Below are 19,828 nucleotides of genomic sequence, written 5' to 3'. Positions count from 1 at the left end.
ACGAAGGATTCTCAATCATTGCGCCATGCATGAGCGTTCCGATACATTCCTGCTGAGCGCGAATGTCTCTCTACATCTATGCCTCTCCTACTTTACAGTTTTCATGGCACTACAACAGCGATGTCAGCATCCAAGAGTCTAGTGAAAAACCTGCTCGCAATTCCGTCGGTCGAAGACCCCGATGGGGTGCATGCAGCTATGACATGACTAGTGACGACGTTGATCCATGATAATCTGGGGTAGTGGAAAAAGGTACAAATAACCACGATGGGGTAACTGCAATCCCCACCTCCACAGTCCTCTCGTTCATCCATCATGGCGCTCGCTGCAGCACTTCTCCTCGGACTCAGTCAGCTTCAACTAGTGACTGCCGTCAACTCTCTGCACGTCGACACATCTTCTGGACCGGTTGAAGGCTTTACAGATGACATCACGCCAAACGTAGCACAGTACCTGGGTATACCCTTTGCGGAACAACCTGTGGGAGCCCGACGCTGGCTGCCGCCGGCTCCAAAGTGCAAAGCAAACGAAACGCTCAAAGCGACCAATCTAGGTCCTGCTTGTCCCCAGTTCGAGGGCGATGCACCTAATGTTTGGCTGACGGACGCGCCGGAGTTCATCATCTCGCCGCGGGACTACCAGTCAGAAGAATGTCTAAATCTCAACATCTGGGCTCCTTTATCCACCTGTGAGACCGGCAAAGATGAGTCTGAGCCCTTACCGGTCCTCGTCTGGATTCATGGCGGAGGTTTCGTGACGGGTGGACCCACGGTGCCCTACCAGGTTCCAGCCAGATGGGTGGAACGAACAGGAAAGCACATCGTCGTCGGGATCAAGTAAGTCTGGCTCATTTAGTATGACGCAACACATGTCTTACCAACACTATAGCTACCGTTTGAACATCTTTGGCTTTCCCAATGCCAAAGCCCTTGCCGATGGCGAACAGAATTTGGCCTTCCTAGATCAGCGTCTCGCGCTAGAGTGGATGTAAGTGTGCATACATAGACTCAGTACAGATCAAAACTTACTCATCTCGCAGCCGCGACAACATAGCCAACTTCGGTGGCGATCCAGACCGTATCACGCTCTGGGGCCAGTCTGCAGGCGCCATCTCTGTCGATTACTACAACTTCGCTTATCCAGAGGATCCTATCGTCTCGGGCTTGATCATGAACTCTGGCTCATCTTTCCTGTCGATCGAGAGTGCCGACACGCAGCAAACGAACTTCACGTTCGTCGCTCAACACTTCGGATGTAACGAGACCGATGCCGATGCCGAAATCGACTGCCTACGCAAGATCGAATCTAGTGACATTGAGAGCTTCTTGAAGGAATATTCTGACAATGGTACATCACCAGGTGTAAGATTCGTCCCAGTAGTCGACAATGTCACGGTCTTCTCAAATTACACGGAGCGCGCTCTTGCCGGAAACTTCACACTCAAACCGGCGATCATTGGCACAACGAATAATGAGGGTAGCGCCTTCCCCGCATACAATGCGACGTACGGGCCTGATCAGGCTGAAGCCGACGCTGCAACTGCTTCATCATTCCTCTGCCCGGTTGTGAAGACGACCTACGACCGCATGGCAGCCAACACAACTACCTTCCGCTATCTGTACGCCGGAAACTTCAGCAACATCGCACCTCGATTCTGGCAGGGTGCATTCCACTCGTCTGATCTTCCGCTGTACTTCGGTACTTACGGTATTGCAAGAGGCAACGGTACAGATTTCGAAAGAGAGGTAAGCGAGCAATCGCAAGACTACTACCTTGCTTTCGCGGAGGATCCAGTCAACGGCCTACCCAAACTGGGATGGGAAGCCTACAAGTCCAGTGGCGAGGGGGTATTGCTTGGGTATGATGGAGAGGTTACGCAAAGCATCGCGGCAAGTGAATTAGAGAGTGCGTGTGATGGGCTGACGCCAAATGGCAACCCGCTGCCGCCGTCGTAAAAGAACAAGACTTAGGCGTCTTGTCAGATTGCGGCGTAGCGAGAGCGTCGTGCAAGACCAAAAGATTGCTATCTCAACTACTCCGCATGAATCCCACAATATGATACATTGTCGAAATCTCTTGCGCCGCTCACTTCCTTGCATGCAAGAGATCGATCGTACAAAGTCCTCGGCCCAAGAACCGTTTCCCCGTCTTCCTTCGCTTATCTCTCATCTTTGCGTATCGAGCTCGGTAGAAGATCCAAATGCGGTTTCAGGCATAAGCCTTCAGACATGGATATACGCAACAGATACTCAGCAATCGTAACGAGATTTGAGAAAGTTCGGCTACAGCAACCCCCTGGACACCTCCAGATATAGCTCAAGCCACCCGGTATATCAGGCGTTGTCGTGATATAGGACCGTTCCATCAAATCCAAGACCCTGGACCCTTGCCATCTGACAGCGGCCCGTAAAAGCAAATCGCTACTCATGCACGTCGTTCACACATGGCCAGCCACCAGAAGACGGCTCGGTGTAACCGATATGAGATATTCACAGGGGTTCACGGTTGCTTCTGGTCGATTAGCGACAGCGCCATCGATGTTATGCGGGACTAGGTACTTGATGCGATGATCGCCGATTGCGATGTGACAGCTGGGGGAACGTGCATGGGGAGTGAAAAGCAAGGTGTGGCGTAGTCGTGGCGTATTGGAACAGGCGACCAACCCTACACATGCATTTGAGATGCAAACAATCAAAGCACCGGAAATGGTTAGACGTATTCACAGAGTCAAGTAACGGCAATTGCTGACCTAAGGTACGCATGAAGTTGACAGTGGCTGGTGCGCGAGCGCGAAGCGTGACACGTGTCTGTGGCTTCGACGTGTGGCTTTCACTGCCACTGCGGGGTTCAACCTTTGCACTTGCCGCATAGCGTGTCTGAGAAGTGACGTCAACCTGGAGCTTCCAAGATCAGGTAACAACAAACAGGAACGACACGTGGTGTAGCGTTCCAATTGACAAGCTTCAAAACTGGTTAACAGTCCTTCAACCAAACTCTCTACTTTACGAACCCCCTAACCCTTGAACGCGTACTGCCCACTGTGAGCTACTGAACCTACGAGCTCGACAACTAGCAAACCAATACAAGTACAGACAGACTTACTACACATCATGGCTAACCAGGCGCCCGCATCTCTTGTGGAAGCGTTGACAGCCTCTGGTGGCGCTGAACCAGCTGGTAAATCCTCATCCCAAGCCTTCGTCAGCCGAATGTCGATGTGATGAATGATCAATGCCGCGATGGACGCACGCTCATTCATTGACACCGACTTTGGGCACAAAACATGCTAACCCGCATGTACCAGGTTTTCTCAACGATATCGTCAAGAACCTCTGGCCAAACATCTGCGTCGCAGGCTCCAACATCATCAAAGACACAGTCGAACCTATTCTCGCCTCGACACTACCTGGCCCTCTAAAAAACCTGAAGTTTGTTAAGATTGACTTTGGTCACATCCCCATCGGCTTCTCTAACGTCGATGTCCACAAGACCAAGAATGACGGCATCAAGCTCGATATGGACATGAATTGGGAGGGTGTATGTGACTTTGAGCTTGATGGTAGCATGGTGCCTAAAGTGGTACGTTTTGAATACAGTGGAAGAAGTTGTTCGGCTAAGCTAACATGATATGCAGGGTGTTGAGAAGGTCCATATGAAGGGCCGAATCAGCGTACTGCTGTGCCCTCTAGTAAACATCATCCCACTGGTAAGCCCTCACAACACGACGCAGAGTTTCGAGTACTCTACTAAAGCAAGCTCTAGATCGGTGCAGCACAAGTCGCCTTCCTCAACACACCAAGCCTCAAGCTCGACTTCACCGACGCCGCAAACATTGCCGACTTTTCTGTTATTGACAGCACCGTCCGCAAGACCATCCTCGGCATCATCGATGGCATGGCCGTACTCCCCAACCGCTTCCTCGTCAAGATGATGAACGACGTTGATTACTTCAAGTGCCACCAGCCTCACCAGGGTATCATCCGTATCACAGTCGCTCGCGCAACTGGGATTAGTGCTCCCAAGAAGGGCGAGAAGAAGAGTACCATGAGGAAGCTTCTATCCAAGGTCAAGCTCGAGGATGTACCCGATTGCTATGTCAAGGTTAAAGTAGGCGCGGAAGAAGAGTGGAAGACGAGCGTCGTGGATAACAACCACGAGCCAGAGTGGAACGAGACCCACGACTTCTTGGTGTCAGACTTCGAGCAGGACATCACCGTAGACATCCAGGATGATGACTTGGCAGGTGATGACGACATCGGTATTGGATCAACCAGCGTCAAGGAGATTCTCCTCAAGGGCGGTTCGCAAGATCTGGAGCTCTCACACAAGGGCGATGCTACTCAAGCGCGTCTTTTGATCCACGCCAAATTCTTCAACTTCGTCAACGACGCACAAGTCCTTTCTTCGGCCAACGCTCAAGGCCAAGCCGAAGGCCAAGTCTGCGGTTTAGCCACGGTCCTCATTGCCAGTGCCGGTGGCCTCCAGGGCAACCGCGATGAGCTCAACCCCAGCGTCAAGGTTACCTGGGGCGACAAGACCTTCCAGACCGCAGTCAAGACGTACACTCCCGGCACTGATATCTTCAACCCTTCGTTCGACCAGGCGTTCCGCATTCCACTTACTGCGGCCATGCTTGCGAACCCTGGTGCTTTCAAGATTGCGTTGCTGAATAAGGACGTTGAGTTTGGAAGTGCGCAGGTGGGCTTCCAGGATGTCATGGGCGCGGAGGGTATGACTGTGCATGACAGCTTTGATGTTGGAAATGGAGCGACTATTCGGGCTGCGGTTATGTTGAACGGTGCTAAGTTGGCTGAGTAGGATGCCAGTCGACGATGAGGAGACGGTTTGGTGTGGGCAATACATAGCATGATGGACCTGCGAGCTGCATATCAATAGCAATGAAGATATGAATAACAGCATTGTTAATTGATGCACATACATACACACCCCTCGGCCGCTGCACAATCACATCGTCGCCCCCGCCGCCGTCTCCCCATCGACATCCAAAATCGCACATTCCTCATCATCCTTCGGCTTCACCAACTTAATGCTCACTTCAGGATCCTGACTATACACTCTCAGACCCAACACACAGACGGCATTCCACGGCTTAGGCTCTTGCGTTTGAGGAACGTCTCGTGGGGGAGGAGCCCCACTGTAAACATGGTTTCCACGGGGGTGGGGATATCTGCGGAATTCTGGTGGTGGCTGGGAGTGGTAGCGTGGTGGGGGTGGGAACGGTTGGTAGGGGCTGCGGGGCTGGGGTGATGGACTGTTGTAAGGTGAATTGGGAAAGATCTCGGAGGTGGGTGTGTGATCTCCGCCACTGTTGTTGCTTGGGTTGTGTGGTTCGTGTGTGGGTTCTGTAGCGGGTTCTGTCTTGTTTGGGGAGTCTTTCAGCTGGATCGTAAGGTTGGCTGGGGCGTTTGGCGTGTCCTTTGCATTGGGTGAGGTGGGTTGCTCGGTGTCGTGGTCAGCATCATCAGGCGCATCCGCCGCGCTTCGTTGCTCCGGGAGCGTGTCATTGTCTTTTGGTACTTCCTCGGACTTGTCCGCCTCTTCAGCGTCTTCTTCCGTCTCGTGCTCGTTCTTCTCTTTCTTCCAAGCCTCGTACTCAGCTTGCTTTTCCTTCTTCCACGTTTCAAATTCTGCCTTTTCCTTTCTCCACGCTTCGAATTCAGCCTTCTCTTTCTCTTTCGCCTCCTCATCCTTCATCTTCTTCTCCATCGCCTCTTTCTTTCTCTGTTCCTTCTTCTTCTGCTGTTCTTCGGATAGCTCGAAGATGCCCTTGGCATTTGCGATATCGTAATTGAGACCAATTTGCCTAAGCTTTTGCGGATTGCGTTCTGCCAACCTGGTGACAACTTCCGGGACGTCTGGAGCCTCTTTGTTTCTTGAAGCCTCAATCTTAGGCAAGACTTCGTATACTCCGGCTTCAAGGTCAGCCTCGGCAGAGATACTGCGGTTGCCGAACCATGCACCTCGAGCGCGTATGATGTAGTCGCCTGCTACAGAACCCTGCTCTTTCAATATGAAGTGCAAGTCGAAGTCGTATTTGCCTTCCAGACCCTTGAAGTAGCGCTCATCCAGCTATGAAGTGTCAGTAAATCTCATTATAATTGATGCTTCACGACTCACCTGACACAACACGAAGACGGTCGGCCCAGATTTCTTAATCTCAACCGAAAACTTCGTGTTCACGTATCCGGTGACCCAAGCCACCGGTACGCTCGTCCAGCGCTGCACCACGGTCCAATCCTCATTGAAGAGCCGCGTGCGGTCAAGAAGATCGAATCTTTTGAGCAAATCTTCGTAAGACATCCAGAACAAGCCGTCGTCTCCAAACTTATGGCCCAACTTGTCCATCCAATACGTCGTCCATTCCCGAGACCCGTCGGACCAGGGACCTGTCCACTCACCCATGCCAGCATGAACTCGTTTACCCCAGGGGTTACGAATCAGAACCAATTGGTATTTCGTACCGTCCTCACCCTCAGCGTCAACAGCCTTCAAGATCGAATAAGCGTGGCTCAAAGCAAGCCCCCTGCGAGCGTCCGAGTCATCTCCATCCATGCCTGGTGAGGAAGCTGAGAAGAGGAATTCCTTCCCGGCTTGAAGTAATTCTTCCCACAATCGTTTCTTACTCAGCACGCGATCAGTAAGGATCTTCGTTGTGACGCCTCCTGTCAGGTCTTCCACTGCTTCGCCGCTGCAACCACCGGCAATGGCGTCGTAGTCTCCGTGCACTGCGAGCTCGTTAGCACGTCCCAAACATGCTTCAAACGACCGCAGTTAGCAGCACTCGCGCATACCTTTGGCGTATGCCTTCTCCAACAGTGGTAGCCACGTTTCATTCTCATCAACACAAGATGCGAAATACAGCGCTTCGGACCCCGTCTGATTGTTCTTCTTATATTTCATCTCCTTGGCATTCGCTGGGTCATACTGGTCCCCAAAAGCGGTGTCAAAATCGCTGTATTCAAGGTAGAGGTTGTCGTCAATGACTGTCCAGATCCACTCGCCGTCTCTGTAGAAGACAAAGCCATAGACACCACACTCCTCGTCTCTAGCAACACAGATTTTGTTCATTAGAACGGGGTTGCTGCAGATGGTGGCCACAGCAGCAATGAACCAGCAATCGCCATTCGAGCCTTGTCTGAGGTCGGAGCTGGAGAAGCCATCGAGTTCGAACCGTGGCTTTTCGAAGATCCAATCGACACGATGCACAGAATTGGGACCAGTCTTACTGCTGTTTGGCCTGTTGGTCAGAAGCTTGGCTGTCGCTGTGAAATCGAAGACCGCGCCATCAGACATGACTACCCCACTTTGGATCAGCGTGGAGAGAGCGTTGCCCAGCCGCATAGGGCTAACTTGTGGATTCGACGATTTGGCTGGCTCCTCTTTGAACCAGCTCATGAGGCCATGTAAGCAGTTTTCATCCGACAAATCTTCAATGTCAAAGTCTGCATCGGTGAACTTCTCGTTTGTGCGATGGCATTCTTTGACGACGCGTTGAACGCGAGCGCGACATTGCGCAGCGGCCGCTTCGTAGGATTCGGCTGCATTCTTTCCTGTAACTGTCCCCTCTTTACGCTGCGTAGGCAGTAGATGCGCGTACAAACTCGGTGGAAAGATCTTGGTCACCTTCGCGGGCCGCTTCGTAATGAGATTATTCCAAAATTCGTTGATGACCTCCTGAGGTGCGCCGGTTTGTGTATCCTCGCTTCTCTCAGAGGTCATGGTTGCTTTTGCTCTGCGGGGCCCGGGCATCTGTAACGCTGTGGCTGAACTGTTTTGCTCAAAAGCAATTATAACTGTTTGATCAAGGGACAATAGCGGAGACCTTTTCAAAGGCGAATGCGAGCACAGATAGGGAGAAGGGGGGAGGTGTATGTGTGTTGGAGGTCCGTCTACACTGGCACCTCGACTATAATGTGTCTTGTCGTTTTGGGGGCCATATCGTCAGATCTGCAGTATTGGCTGCTTACGGCTGCCTGCGGCTGAAAAAAACGTCCATCTGGCTCCAATAGTATCTCTGGCGCATGCCGATGCGTCGGGCGATTGAAAGCTTGTCATCTCATTGCGATTGTGCAGCTGCTGCACGCACATCAAGGCTGTCGCTCTCTGCGCAAGGCAACATCGCAGGCAGTGACAGCAGCGACCGAGAATGCATGGGGTGTGAAGCCTGAGACTCGACGCAGAGTAAGCGGCCAGTTGTTGGTCAAAGTTCGTATGCAGACTGTGTCTTAGTGCAGGCCACGAAATGGGCGGGGACGCTGTGGCTGGAAGGCGCGGGGCAAGCTGGGCAGAAGGGGAGGCAGGAGCGAAATTCGCGTCCCCCAACCCTTTTCGGCACTGTCGCAGAACACCGACATCGTTCTATGATCTCATGCATGCCCTTAATCTAGTGGCCATATACGCCCAGCATGCGTTCGGCAGACGCCCGCATGATGTATATCGACTGACTGACTGGTCGCTGCCTGTGATGCGATTGATTGGTAGGGTCGTCTTCCGAGATCTCTCGGTGCGCCTAAGGAACCTTGCTATGTTGCGAAAAGCGATGCTGAATTATGGTCTGATAAGTTGGCTCCCCTGTCGGTGCTGGCACCTACTCAACGTGCGCTGCTCCAAGCTGATGAGGACCTGCGTTGGCTATATGTCTTTCGTCGGCGGCATTCATGTCGCTCCTCATCAGACAGGCCCGAATGAGGCAATCGTATCCACCACCTTGTCGTCAAACTTTTCTGCGAGACGAGAAGACGGCTCGCGAAAACTACGGCTTTTGGGCTCTGAGATGCGCGCTGAAACTACAATTGTGCTGGACCCTTGGACAGCACGTCCATGCCTAAATGTCTTGCGTAGTCGATTGGGAAGTGGGGTCTTCAGAGACAGAGGAGTTGGTACCCAGGTGTGTTTGGCGACAACATCGCGCTAAGCGTCAAACTCATCGCTTGGCTCTCAGCTGTCTGAAAAGTCATGTTTGGTAGCAGCATGCTAGTCATATGTCACTTACTAACAAGAGATCGTACTGCGCATACCAACCTTGGAAACCCGATGAGATGCGCGGCACCGAGACGAGGCGGAATCCTACGGCGGTGCCGTTAATACGATGAGCTAATTTCAATCGCAGAGCACGACGATTGCCGCAGCTCCTGCCGCAAACTGCAGAAGATGGACGGGCCGGTGTATTCGATCTGGTTATGATATGAAGTAGTCTACTAAGCCACCAAGGCATGTCGCCTCATGGGTATGTGAAACAGCAACCCCACCCACAGGCGTCTAGATGTACATGTAGCTAGAAGAGAGAGAGAGAGAGAGAGACGAGATAACATTCCTGGACTCCCGATAATACCGAATAGTGTGTGAAGAATTGAAGACATTATGGCTTGCTGGTTTGCACCATTCGTTGTACTTTAAGGCGACAAAAGAAATTAAAGGCCGTGTGTAGATGTCGGCCGTGGTATACTTAAGGAAAGCCTGATAACGTAGGATTTGACAGACGGGTCACAACGGCAATCGCCATCGGCCTTGCTGTGCAGGCCCTGGCGAGTCTGAAACCCTTGCAAAGCGGGTACCCCTTTGCTTCTGTCTAGCGAGTCGTAAAATCGATTCCTGCGAGGAAGCTTGCCGTTTCGAGACATAGCCGCCAACGACGGCAACGTGGAAAGTAGAAATGCCTGAACGCCATGCTGAGTTAATAAGGCTGACGTGGAAAATGGTGATGAAAACCGTAGCAGAGATGCGTGGTGTGTGATGATGTGAGAGAGTCGTGAGTCGCCAATGACAGCTCGCGTGCATCTGGGAACCGGGATCTCGGGTGCTTTGGATCGTAGTCGGCGATCTGTGCATTCCATCTGCAGTCAACGAGTCAGCACCTACATACATGTTGCATCTTACGAATGACCCTTCGCAAAACCTTGGCACGTGCCGTAAGTCCAAGGTGTCGTTCCTAGCGGAGGGAGAACCTGACCAAAGAGAATGTTGGACTTACCTATGCTTTGGCTGCGCAAGGCCGACACGTCTTGAGCTTGCATTGATCGCACTCATAGATGTAATTGAATCCAGCCGTGTGACATAGTTGACAGTTCCAGACGACGAGAGTAGTGTCGGATTTGATCAACTTGAAGTTGTGTGAGCAGCTTGCGGGGCGGGCCATGGTGGTGAAAGAGTATTGGTGGAAAACGTGGGATTAAAGGGAACGACTGTTTGCCTGATAGTGTAAGATACTGGGGCACGAAGGCTAGATATAGAGGCCGAGGTGAAGTACTGACCTGTATGCTTGCGGCAGGATACCGGTTGAGGCTAAGGTAGGATCGGACTCGAAAGCGAGGGTGTTCAGGGTACGTCGATTCGTGGCTGGCAAAAGCAAGCAAGGCTTGGAATGAGACCGACGTCGGGTGAGGGTTGTTTACTGGAGAAGGAACGATTTCAGGGTTTGCTTGTTGCTACTGTGAGGACGCTAACGACGCGGATCTGTAGTCCGTCTTATACTGAGATGCTGGGCCCAATGGAGAATAAACTTTAGCTACAGGAAGAGCTGAGTGCATGTCCACCAGGCGCGGTAGTGTGCAACACGCAGCAGCGTGTAGCCGTCTAGAGCTTTTGCTCTCCTAGACAGAGAATATCCAAAGCGGATGGCTGCTGCACTGATAGAGCAAAAGATGTACTCGATGGTGGCACAGGCAGGCCGGCTAGGGATCTGCTCCCTCTCCTTCAATATGAAGCCCTCTCAAAGAGACAGGCGTGGTGGGGTTGGTCAAACGCGGGCTGGCCGTTCCGCAGCCGCGGCCATGGTAGCATCTTGACGTCGCGAAGCCCCTGGTGCAGGTGCAGGGAAGGGCGCGATGTGAATGTTCCGAGATGCTTCGAGGATAGCGTTGCCGAATTCTATGTGTCACACCAAACCGTGCCTGCATGCCGCAATTCTCTCATGGCACCTGTGCAGTCTGCTGCATCGAGAGATGCTGGCTGCGGTCCAACTAGGGTCCCTCTTCGGCGTCCAATCCGGCGCCTCTCTGTGCAATGGAATGCGGAAGGAGCTTAGGGCGCATGGCGTCGGCAAATTTAGCTTCGCGCCTGCACTTGCTCAGGCTGCTCCTTCCCCAACGACCTGCCAGGCCTCGTCACGAAGTTTTTGTTTTTCGCCAGCTCGACATGAACTCCGGAGAATAGACGCAAGCCAATCGCATGCGCTGTCCTGCCCGACATCATGAACGATGCGTCCGGCACCATCTTGAGCCGCATGGGCTGTTCAGCGTCCTAGACACTAGCTGCTTAAAACGTCGTCTTGCATACGCCTCCACCCCGTTTCTCGTCCGCTCCACCTATCTTCTTTCTTTCACCGTGCCGTCATGACATACAGCCCTCCACTGCAACGTCTTCCTGGGCCAGCGCCTAGTGTCTACTGCGATACACGAACTTGGACCATCTCTTCTCCAGTGTGCGTCCACTCTCTGCATCGAGAACTGCCGTCGGCACTGTCGCTGGCCTTTCCCTTCACAGAACATGCGCAGCATCCAATGCAGGTCGGTGCATTTGGTCTTGTCTCTGCTTGATGCGTCAAGCAAACCTCCAGCCAGGTTCAGCTCGTCCACACGGCTACATGCAGCCTTACATTGCGTGTCCTGTTTGTGGCGCGCAGATCCATCTATGGCCGCCAAATAGGTCCGCTCCGATGTCGAGATTCTGCATGCCATGTCGAGGGCATACTTGGGCCAAAGCAGCAAGCACACCATGCAGGTGGCTTGCGGGAGATCCACTATCAGCTCTATCGACACTGCTTGCTTCTGCGACGAGCAGTCATGACGTTCCATTCCAGCGTGTAATCTGATCCCTGGAGCATCGGGCAGTAGAGTCATGTAGCAGTAACAGCAACATAGTAATCAGTCGCAATTGTCAGAGACATCCCTGGCCGACCTCCATATTGGAGGCCCTCATATACGCATCGCATGCATCTGTCAGGAGAAGCTCGGTCATGGCTTCCTGGTTTGCGATCCTACCTGTCAGGGGGGCTGCCACGTAAAGACTTACACCATGGCAACGCGCTGTTCGTGGTCTTGTTGTTCTTTTTCACATCAGCTACAATATCGTCTTCCCTTTGATGACATGACATGATCTGATTTACTGCTGGCAGATCTCATCACTCACTAAAAGCATTTTCGAGGTCGGGACATGGCGATCCAGCGGCCTTCCCGGCCACAGGCAGATGATCAGAGCTAGGCCCGGCGCATCACACCCTCCTCTGTGTACCACACAAGCCTTGATGGTACCTGACTGGACATCGCGACGGGAACTACGTTTGGGAGGCGGTGGTGGGAGCTCTACACTCGCTTGGATCCATCGGTTACACCGGATCGGAGTGAACCTGGCGCTCGGTGCCACAATGCAAGATCGCGACAACCATCACGTCCGCCTGTGATCATGGCGCCCGTGTGGCGTCCTGCGTGTGGACGAATGCGCGTGGATTCCAGACGGGGTGACTTCCCCTTCTCGCTAGCTTCATCGCCCGCCGCAGACACGCCAAGCATGCTTGGCTCACACCCACGCGACCTCTCAAATTCTACCACGGCAAGCGCTTGCGGGGGCTTTCGCTAGTTGCTCAAAAAGCCGCGTTCGCAGCGGGCCTCAGGTTTGTGGCTTGACACCATGCATCATGGCAGTCAGACACTCCTGTAACGCGACCTAATTTCTCAACCATGCAGCTTCTTGTGTAGACCCATATGGTCGCCGAGGTCTCATTGTTGGCTTGCCAATGTTTCTCCCAGGTGCCCCTTCATCCAGACAAGGATCCGAAGGATATGCTCTTGCGTTGGGGAATTCAGAATCGGCGATTCAACCAACATCTGGAGATGATACGTGATCACACCACTTTCCACGCTCGAGTACCAACAGGTTCGGGCACGCGTCAGACGAGGGCACAACGTCTCACCCGCTCCTAAGCTTTATCACGACCTCGAACCAGGCTCCTGGATATGCGTCTCTCCGACTGCAGCCTCTATTGGTTGGGCAGCCGCTCTATATTGCTGTTGTGTACGCCGTTTTCTGTCAATGCAAACGCGTCCCACGCACAGCAACATCGAGGGACATGCCAGCCATTGCACCATACCTGAGACCCGGCGTTCGGAGGCGGACCGTGCAAGCTAGTGTCCGCATACCGTGTGCTGGACAGCCAATCGGGATGTTTCTTTTCAGCCTTACGACTCGTCACACTACCTGAAGATCTAGAAAATAGAGGGAATTGCGATGATCTGGCTGCTCACCACATAAAGCGTGGGTGTTCTTCTTTGGGTGTATGCCATGGTGGGACAAGAAAAGTTCCCGCTCGATGCAGGCGGATGAGACGCCGTTTCTCCTTCGTTGCGCACCATCACGCTCTTCCCTTTACCACATTCGCACGCAGTTGGCTAATTTCCCTATTACAGACTCATGGTACGTACCTGCCATGGTGACACCAGCTCACCGCTTAGGTTCGGTATTATCCCTATAGCACAATGGGAAGGACGCAAACGCCCACAGTATCCATCATTTACCTGAGGGCTTCCATGAACTACCGCCAAACTGACCCCAGTGGATCGACCTCCACGAATAGCCATGTATGTGCTTCGGGAGGAGCCGCCATGATCTATGTCTCCCGCATTCATATATACACGCCAAGCGCGAAGATTATGGCTACTATGGATCAGCGTTGCAAATGGCGATGGTTGTCTGCAGCTTGCGTGATTAGAACGAAGCCCAACGTGCGCCTCTATAGCTACACTGACGCTTCTGAACCGGTTCGAAGGTATGTATGAAGCCGGAAAGGGAACCATAACCGCTACAACAAAGAGAGTCGCGAATGGTTGAGTTCCGGTGTAGGGATTGGTTCAGGTTGAGCAACGTTCAGCACCGGGGCCACAGGAGCACAAAGCAAGCGGTGAGCTTGTACGACCTGTTTTGCTCAAGGGCGAGGCTGTCTAGATTGCACAACTGCAAACCATGTGGAAATATAGCTGGTGAGTGGATGCCTGAGGGAACCTCGTAGTATATCCCTTGAAAGTACGTCGTCTTGTTAGGGTCGACTCTGTACTTGCTTGATCAACTACGCCATTGAAGACACAATCGTATCACCATGCGCGGTAAGCCTGATGGTTGCGACATCTTCCATGACGCTTTGGAGACCCGGTTTCCTTGCGCAGAACCTTAACAACGGCCAAGCCTATCCAATCGCATACTACAGTGACACAACATTGTCCTTGATTGAGAGCTCTCCACGTCAGAGGCAGACAATCAATATGAATGCTGCGGCCCAATTCTCGACCTTAGATCTCATCACCACATACTAAAACCCAATGACATGTTGAGAGGCGGAGTCGAATGCATTGCGTGTACGAAGGCGACTAAGTGCATCGTGCGCGCACCGTTGGCCAGGAAGCAATGTGATGTGGTCGCGTGACAGTGCTGCAGCATCTTGTAAGACGACTAGTTGATGCACACCTCTGCATAAAGGCAGATAACGATCTTGTTGCTCCTGCCTGGTCTCCCGCTCCCGTAGTTCCCTTGGTTGTTAACAAGTCATCCAGCCGTCTCCGCGCGTTGTTGTTCGCGAGTCAGGCACACGCTGCTGGCTGGGGTATCCGCATCGGGTCAATAGAGTGGGGCCGGGCTAAACCCCTCCTGGGCGCATATCTTAGCTAGCCATGTCGAACAATTTTGACAGGCACGACCGTTACCGGCGTCCTCACCAGCCCTCACCTCAGTTTGCCCACTACGAGAACGTCACTCTCCTCGGCCCGCCCACCATGAGAGGCGCACTCGTCTTTGGCGGGTCTTCGCACCCCAAGCTCGTTGACGGCATCTGCGACAGGCTGGGCACAAAGCCTGGCTCTGCGACGCTGGGCAAGTTCAAGAACGGAGAGACTTCCGTCACCATTCGTATGTTGGCTAGCACTTTCGCCGCGTTCACGTGCTAAGCGTCTTCAGATACGTCGATTCGGAACAAAGATGTCTTCATCGTCCAGAGTGGAAGCGAGAAGTGCGTAGCCCAGCCTTGTTATGCGTCAACGGCTAATGGGTCAGAATCAACGACTCGATCATGGAGCTGCTGATTATGATCTCGGCCTGCAAAGGTGGCTCAGCCAAGTCGGTTACAGGTACTTGGCCTCTGTAAGGCTCGCTGCCAGCTGCTGACATCGCCAGCTGTCATGCCCTACTTCCCATATTCGCGCCAGTCGAAGAAGAAGCAGCACCGCGGGGCCATCACCGCCCGCATGGTCGCAAACCTCCTTCACATCGCTGGTGTGAACCATGTCATGACCATCGATCTCCACGCCTCCCAGATGCAGGGCTTCTTCAAGTGCCCTGTTGATAACCTCGTCGCCGAACCCCTCCTCGCCCGCTGGATACGCGTCAACGTGCCGAATTGGAGGGAAGCCGTCGTTGTTAGCAAGAACCCTGGTGGCACCAAGCGCGTCACGTCTCTGGCAGACGCGTTGAAGCTGAGCTTTGGTATTGTCACAACCGACAGGCGGAGGGCAGGCACGGCGGTGCATTGGAACGAGAGTGCCATGTTCGAGCAACTCCGGCTGGATGGCTCATATGAGACCCCCGACGACCTGGTCGAGGCTGCGCTGGATGCCGACGCTGAGATCACGCCCATCTCCAAAATGACGGGAGACGCAAAGGCTGAACCAGGCAAGTCCAGTCTGAAGCGTGTACCGTCAAATCCCCTCCAAAGGCGGGCCAACGGATGGTCAGAGCCAACCGGAAGCCATCCGCTGTCTAAGAGTATGCGCGCAGGTTCTATAGTCGAGCCCGAAGTACCGCTAGAGCCGATTCGAACTGATGTTGAGAAAAACAAGGAAGAACCTGAGGAGCAAAGTGCAGATGAGAGCGGCGCCGAGGAATACACTGACGAGGTATGTTCGTATGAAAGGTTCTGTTGAGCACAGCTAACGTCTGCAGCGCGCGAGGAATGTCATCCACGGACGACTAGTACAAGGCCATATCGTCGACGATACACATCCCTCTCCCTCCATGTCCGCGACATCGACCAACACGTGGCGCAACCGCCCTCCGTCCGAAGGCGAAAACGACGATATACCCTCGCACATGATGTCCTCTTTCATCTCGACTACCTCCTCCACCCGCAACAGGGAAACCGAACATTCGCACGCCCTCGGTGGCACATACGACGCCGCTGCATCATCTGAAGACGAGGAAGAGGATCTCAAGAACCCCGAGCTTGAAACCATGGTCACTCTTGTGGGCAACGTCAAGGATCGCCCTGTCTTCATTGTCGACGACATGATGGACAAATCTGCGTCATGGATTGCGGCCGCCGAGACTGTTGTCAAGCGCGGTGGTGCGACAAAAGTCTACTGCTTCGCTACTCATGGTATCTTTGGCGGCGACTGTCTTGAGGAAATGAGCAACTGCGATGTCATCGACAAGATCGTCATTACGAACGCGTTTCCCATTCCCGACCACAAGCTTGCGCAGGCGAGCCCCGATAAGCTGGTGGTCATCAACGTCGACAATCTCCTAGCAGAGGCGATCCGAAGAAACCACCATGGAGAGAGCATGAGCCAGCTCTTCCTCCATTACGATTAGAACATGGGCTCATGGAACACAAGGAGACGATGGTTGCAGGGTTTAGGAACACGGTTGGCAAGGCGTATTGGCACCGACCACAGGGCTTTTGATGGTCGATATGGCGTTATGGTCAGGCACCCAAAAGCTTACAATGTGGCATGATTGACGATGCAGAAGATACCTATGAGGCTTATAGCCACACATGCAGTAAGTTGCAAACATCAAAGACAGTATTGATACCAGACTCCTCATCAATGTCTGTTCTTTTCTTCTCCATCCTCTTTCTTCACGTAATACTTGTCCGCGCTTGCAGCCGGGCGATGTGTGGAAATCCACAGCAGTCAACGAATGGTCTACCTGAACCATACGAGACAAAACACCAACGATGCAGGCCTTGAGCCTGCAGGAGTCCCGTGATACGATACGGTGTACTCTTAACGGAACGTTGGAAGAGTAAATACCAGCTAGAGCGCTCCTTGTAATGCCTGGCTCTTCTTACCATGGAGTGTCGGGTGTGAGGGGGCTCTTGTACATATGGACTGTGATGTCTTGACTGCTTGTGCAGTTGTTGTGCTAGGTCCTGTGTGTGGTCCCTTCAAAGATCAGACTATAGCGCAAAGTTCATAGACGATTGGAAACAATTGCACCCCCATTCTGTCTATAAATCTCACCTTTCAGCTTCTATCAATACGCCTTCGCTGTTCCATCTTCCATCCCTAAAGCTGTCACAACTATCCCATACACCAAAGTCCAACTCAAACGATCAACCCGAATTATAATCAGGTTTCGATAGGAGTCAAAGGCGCACATGCTTCTTAGTTAAGAACAGAGTGCTCTCCTCTACACTTGGCTTCGCGTTCAAAAGATATACATGAAACCAACGCAATCGTACCCCAGACATATAACCCGTTGGCTATTCTCCATATCTTGCCAGGGAACTACCAACAACTCCACATAGTTACTTTTTCCGTTCACCGGACACCGGAATCCTCACCCCACACTAAAAGGTGGTGGTAACCCCACTTGGTGTTCTGCAAGTCAAGACTGGTCTTGTCCTCACCGCTTGTTACACGAGTTGCTTAGTGCGCATCTCCCGCAGCTGCCGCCGCTATCATGGTATATTCGACTGTAGAGTGTGGCAAGATCCAGGGTATGGAATGCACTTGTGGAGGGCGGAGTGCGCGACAAGGCCGGCTTAGGTGGGTATGGGTTACGTAGGTACGGAGAATTGCCTCGTAGGACGCGATGGATCTTGCTGCTGCATGTGTGAGGTGGGAGTGGTTTGCCTTGGCATGAGATCTCTGGGCAGGTACTAGTTTCCTTCAATGGCATGATGCTGCGATGAAAGATTGTACTCGTGTGTAGCTTCCTCTGAACACTTCTGAGCCTGACACAGTAATGGTCATCCACATCCATTAGCAATAATATAGACCAGCCCTAGCCAGATCTTGACAGCTATGCGCGGACTACAATTACCTGTCCTAACAACGGCGTATGCACGACACCATGTCTAAGCGTAGTGCTTGCCGTTAGACTCCGGTTGGCCTGCCGTATACGCCATCAGGGCATAAGTCGAGATAAGGCGACCGTTGGACTCGCAAGCTGGATCAGGGAACTCTCCAATGGCCTTCCCCTCTGCTACACCCTAGTCTTTCGCACACTGAAGATCATTGTAAGTTGTAGAAAATGCTACACAGAGGTGCAGAGGCGCTGCACGTCTCGGCACAAACCCGGTGGATTAACTGGTTAAACTGCCAGGCAAGCAGTGGTTGAATACAGGAGGCGCGGTAGCGTTATCTCCTGCCTGAATCGTGTAGCTGTCGTGTTGAGAAGGTCTGGAGCTTTGGAGGCGTGGTGGTGCAGGCAGATATGGAATACATCCGGGCGACTACGTGGATTGTCGCAGGTCGCTTAGTAGGGAAAAACGGAGATAAGGTAGCGTCACCTGAGACCAAAGGAAGCCTCGGAAGATTTTCGACTGTCAGCTCCGCCAGCAGCCCGCGCATCTTTTCTTCATCACACCATGGCGCCAGCAACGACTCCTTCGTTCCTACGCAACCAGGCTATCTTCGGCTTACCCTCACTAAAGACACATACAGGGGCGCGGATCCGCCTGCGGCCTGTCCTCACCCCCGCACGATGCGAAGCACGCGCCTCACCACCGGCTAGATTCCCCAGGAACGTTCATCGAAAAGCAAATTAGTACCACATGGCACTGGCATTGGCGTTGAGTGAGCGCGGCCTTGTTATGCAAGGCCAATTGTGTACTCAGCATGAGCAGAAAAACTGGCCCTATAGCATAACGTGCTTCTGCGACGTGTAGGGGTCGCGTCATCCCCTTACTCCATGCGGCGTTGGCTTGGTCAGAAACATCCCACGAGATCTAACCAGAGAGCATTCTAGCTACACCAACGTGGTGGGTTTTACTGACTCTCGCTCCACTCATCTCAGCATCTAGCGCTTGCGCACCGACTGACTTGTGAGGACCCGCATGTCGTCCGGCTTGCAAAGAGCGGGTATGCATGCTGAGATTTCGTATCCCAGTTTTCTACAGCTATGCACGGCTCTTAGAGGTTGAGCTTACTTCAAGCGCCTCTTCGCGTCGCTTCTATCTCGGATTACTTATTCCTAATCAAACTGGTTAGGCCTGCTGAGTGCCCTTGGACCGAGGCGCGTCGTCCTTGCCGAAAGGCTATACCTTCCCCTTCTTAAGTCAAGAAATATTCAACCTGGCTCCATCTGTTTCTCCCTCCGCTACGAATCGCTGAATTCTCCACCCTGCCGCGTCAAACATCATAACCTTTTGCCAAGCTATCTTGATAGTCGCCCAAGAGGTCGAAAACGTAGAGACCGCCAAGCCTCTTGACCTGTCTCAACATCCCTAAAACCTTTCTGGAACCAAAACACACAGACGTCTCCATCTACGGAGACCCCAGATCCACGAGCAGCCCGTTCCCACTGGCGGACAAGAATTGCCAAGTACATTTGAACCCACAATCAGCCTCAAATTGCGTCGATCATACACGTACCATTTGTACACATAGCCGGACGCTTACGCACGCGAAACAAGTGCCTTCCGCAGTCTTATCAATTCACGGACGAACCGCGCCATCTAAAGCGGAACATCATTAGCGCACCGGACCCATACGATCGCCAGGGTCAATTACAGCTCCACGGCCAAGACACAGCGCGGAAGCATCTGCGACATCCCGCGCTGCAACCCCAGGCTTCCTCTCGATTTTGGCTCCAGCTCTTTCAT

The 19,828-nt window shown here is 52.9% G+C and overlaps 6 protein-coding genes across 6 annotated transcripts; 4 read left to right on the top strand and 2 right to left on the bottom strand.

Moving 5' to 3' along the window:
* Window positions 1-17: 17 nt before the first annotated feature.
* Window positions 18-2,110, top strand: BKA58DRAFT_430249 (Alpha/Beta hydrolase protein). The gene is made up of 3 exons (XM_046173060.1): window positions 18-836; window positions 889-987; window positions 1,040-2,110. Exons 1-3 carry the CDS (start codon window positions 316-318, stop codon window positions 1,953-1,955), a joined length of 1,536 nt encoding a protein of 511 aa, XP_046024561.1. The 5' UTR covers window positions 18-315; the 3' UTR covers window positions 1,956-2,110.
* An 883-nt stretch (window positions 2,111-2,993) lies between these two features.
* BKA58DRAFT_363136 (uncharacterized protein) lies at window positions 2,994-4,911 on the top strand. Its single transcript, XM_046168824.1, has 4 exons — window positions 2,994-3,177; window positions 3,305-3,579; window positions 3,635-3,706; window positions 3,763-4,911. The coding sequence occupies exons 1-4, from the start codon at window positions 3,111-3,113 to the stop codon at window positions 4,816-4,818; spliced, it is 1,470 nt and encodes a 489-aa protein (XP_046024560.1). The 5' UTR covers window positions 2,994-3,110; the 3' UTR covers window positions 4,819-4,911.
* A 54-nt stretch (window positions 4,912-4,965) lies between these two features.
* On the bottom strand, window positions 4,966-7,740 carry BKA58DRAFT_403006 (uncharacterized protein; the record flags this gene model as incomplete). Its single annotated transcript, XM_046171757.1, has 3 exons — window positions 4,966-6,090; window positions 6,139-6,746; window positions 6,813-7,740. 3 exons carry the CDS (start codon window positions 7,738-7,740, stop codon window positions 4,966-4,968), a joined length of 2,661 nt encoding a protein of 886 aa, XP_046024559.1.
* Window positions 7,741-9,924: 2,184 nt separating this feature from the next.
* On the bottom strand, window positions 9,925-10,458 carry BKA58DRAFT_198821 (uncharacterized protein). Its single transcript, XM_046165786.1, has 2 exons — window positions 10,272-10,458; window positions 9,925-10,202 (listed from the first exon to the last, which is right to left on the bottom strand). The coding sequence occupies exon 2, from the start codon at window positions 10,154-10,156 to the stop codon at window positions 9,992-9,994; it is 165 nt and encodes a 54-aa protein (XP_046024558.1). The 5' UTR covers window positions 10,157-10,202; window positions 10,272-10,458; the 3' UTR covers window positions 9,925-9,991.
* A 431-nt stretch (window positions 10,459-10,889) lies between these two features.
* On the top strand, window positions 10,890-11,213 carry BKA58DRAFT_403005 (uncharacterized protein; the record flags this gene model as incomplete). The annotated part of the gene is made up of 1 exon (XM_046171756.1): window positions 10,890-11,213. The coding sequence occupies one exon, from the start codon at window positions 10,890-10,892 to the stop codon at window positions 11,211-11,213; it is 324 nt and encodes a 107-aa protein (XP_046024557.1).
* A 3,564-nt stretch (window positions 11,214-14,777) lies between these two features.
* On the top strand, window positions 14,778-16,587 carry BKA58DRAFT_317943 (phosphoribosyltransferase-like protein; the record flags this gene model as incomplete). Its single annotated transcript, XM_046167653.1, has 5 exons — window positions 14,778-14,910; window positions 14,959-15,010; window positions 15,055-15,128; window positions 15,175-15,893; window positions 15,940-16,587. The coding sequence occupies 5 exons, from the start codon at window positions 14,778-14,780 to the stop codon at window positions 16,585-16,587; spliced, it is 1,626 nt and encodes a 541-aa protein (XP_046024556.1).
* Between the last annotated feature and the right edge of the window lie 3,241 nt (window positions 16,588-19,828).

The sequence above is a fragment of the Alternaria rosae genome, assembly GCF_020736505.1.
Source record: "Alternaria rosae strain MPI-PUGE-AT-0040 chromosome Unknown BKA58scaffold_6, whole genome shotgun sequence".
Taxonomy (NCBI): Eukaryota; Fungi; Ascomycota; class Dothideomycetes; order Pleosporales; family Pleosporaceae; genus Alternaria; species Alternaria rosae.
The sequence above is the reverse complement of the archived record's forward strand: the minus strand, read 5'-3'. Positions and strand labels throughout refer to the sequence as shown.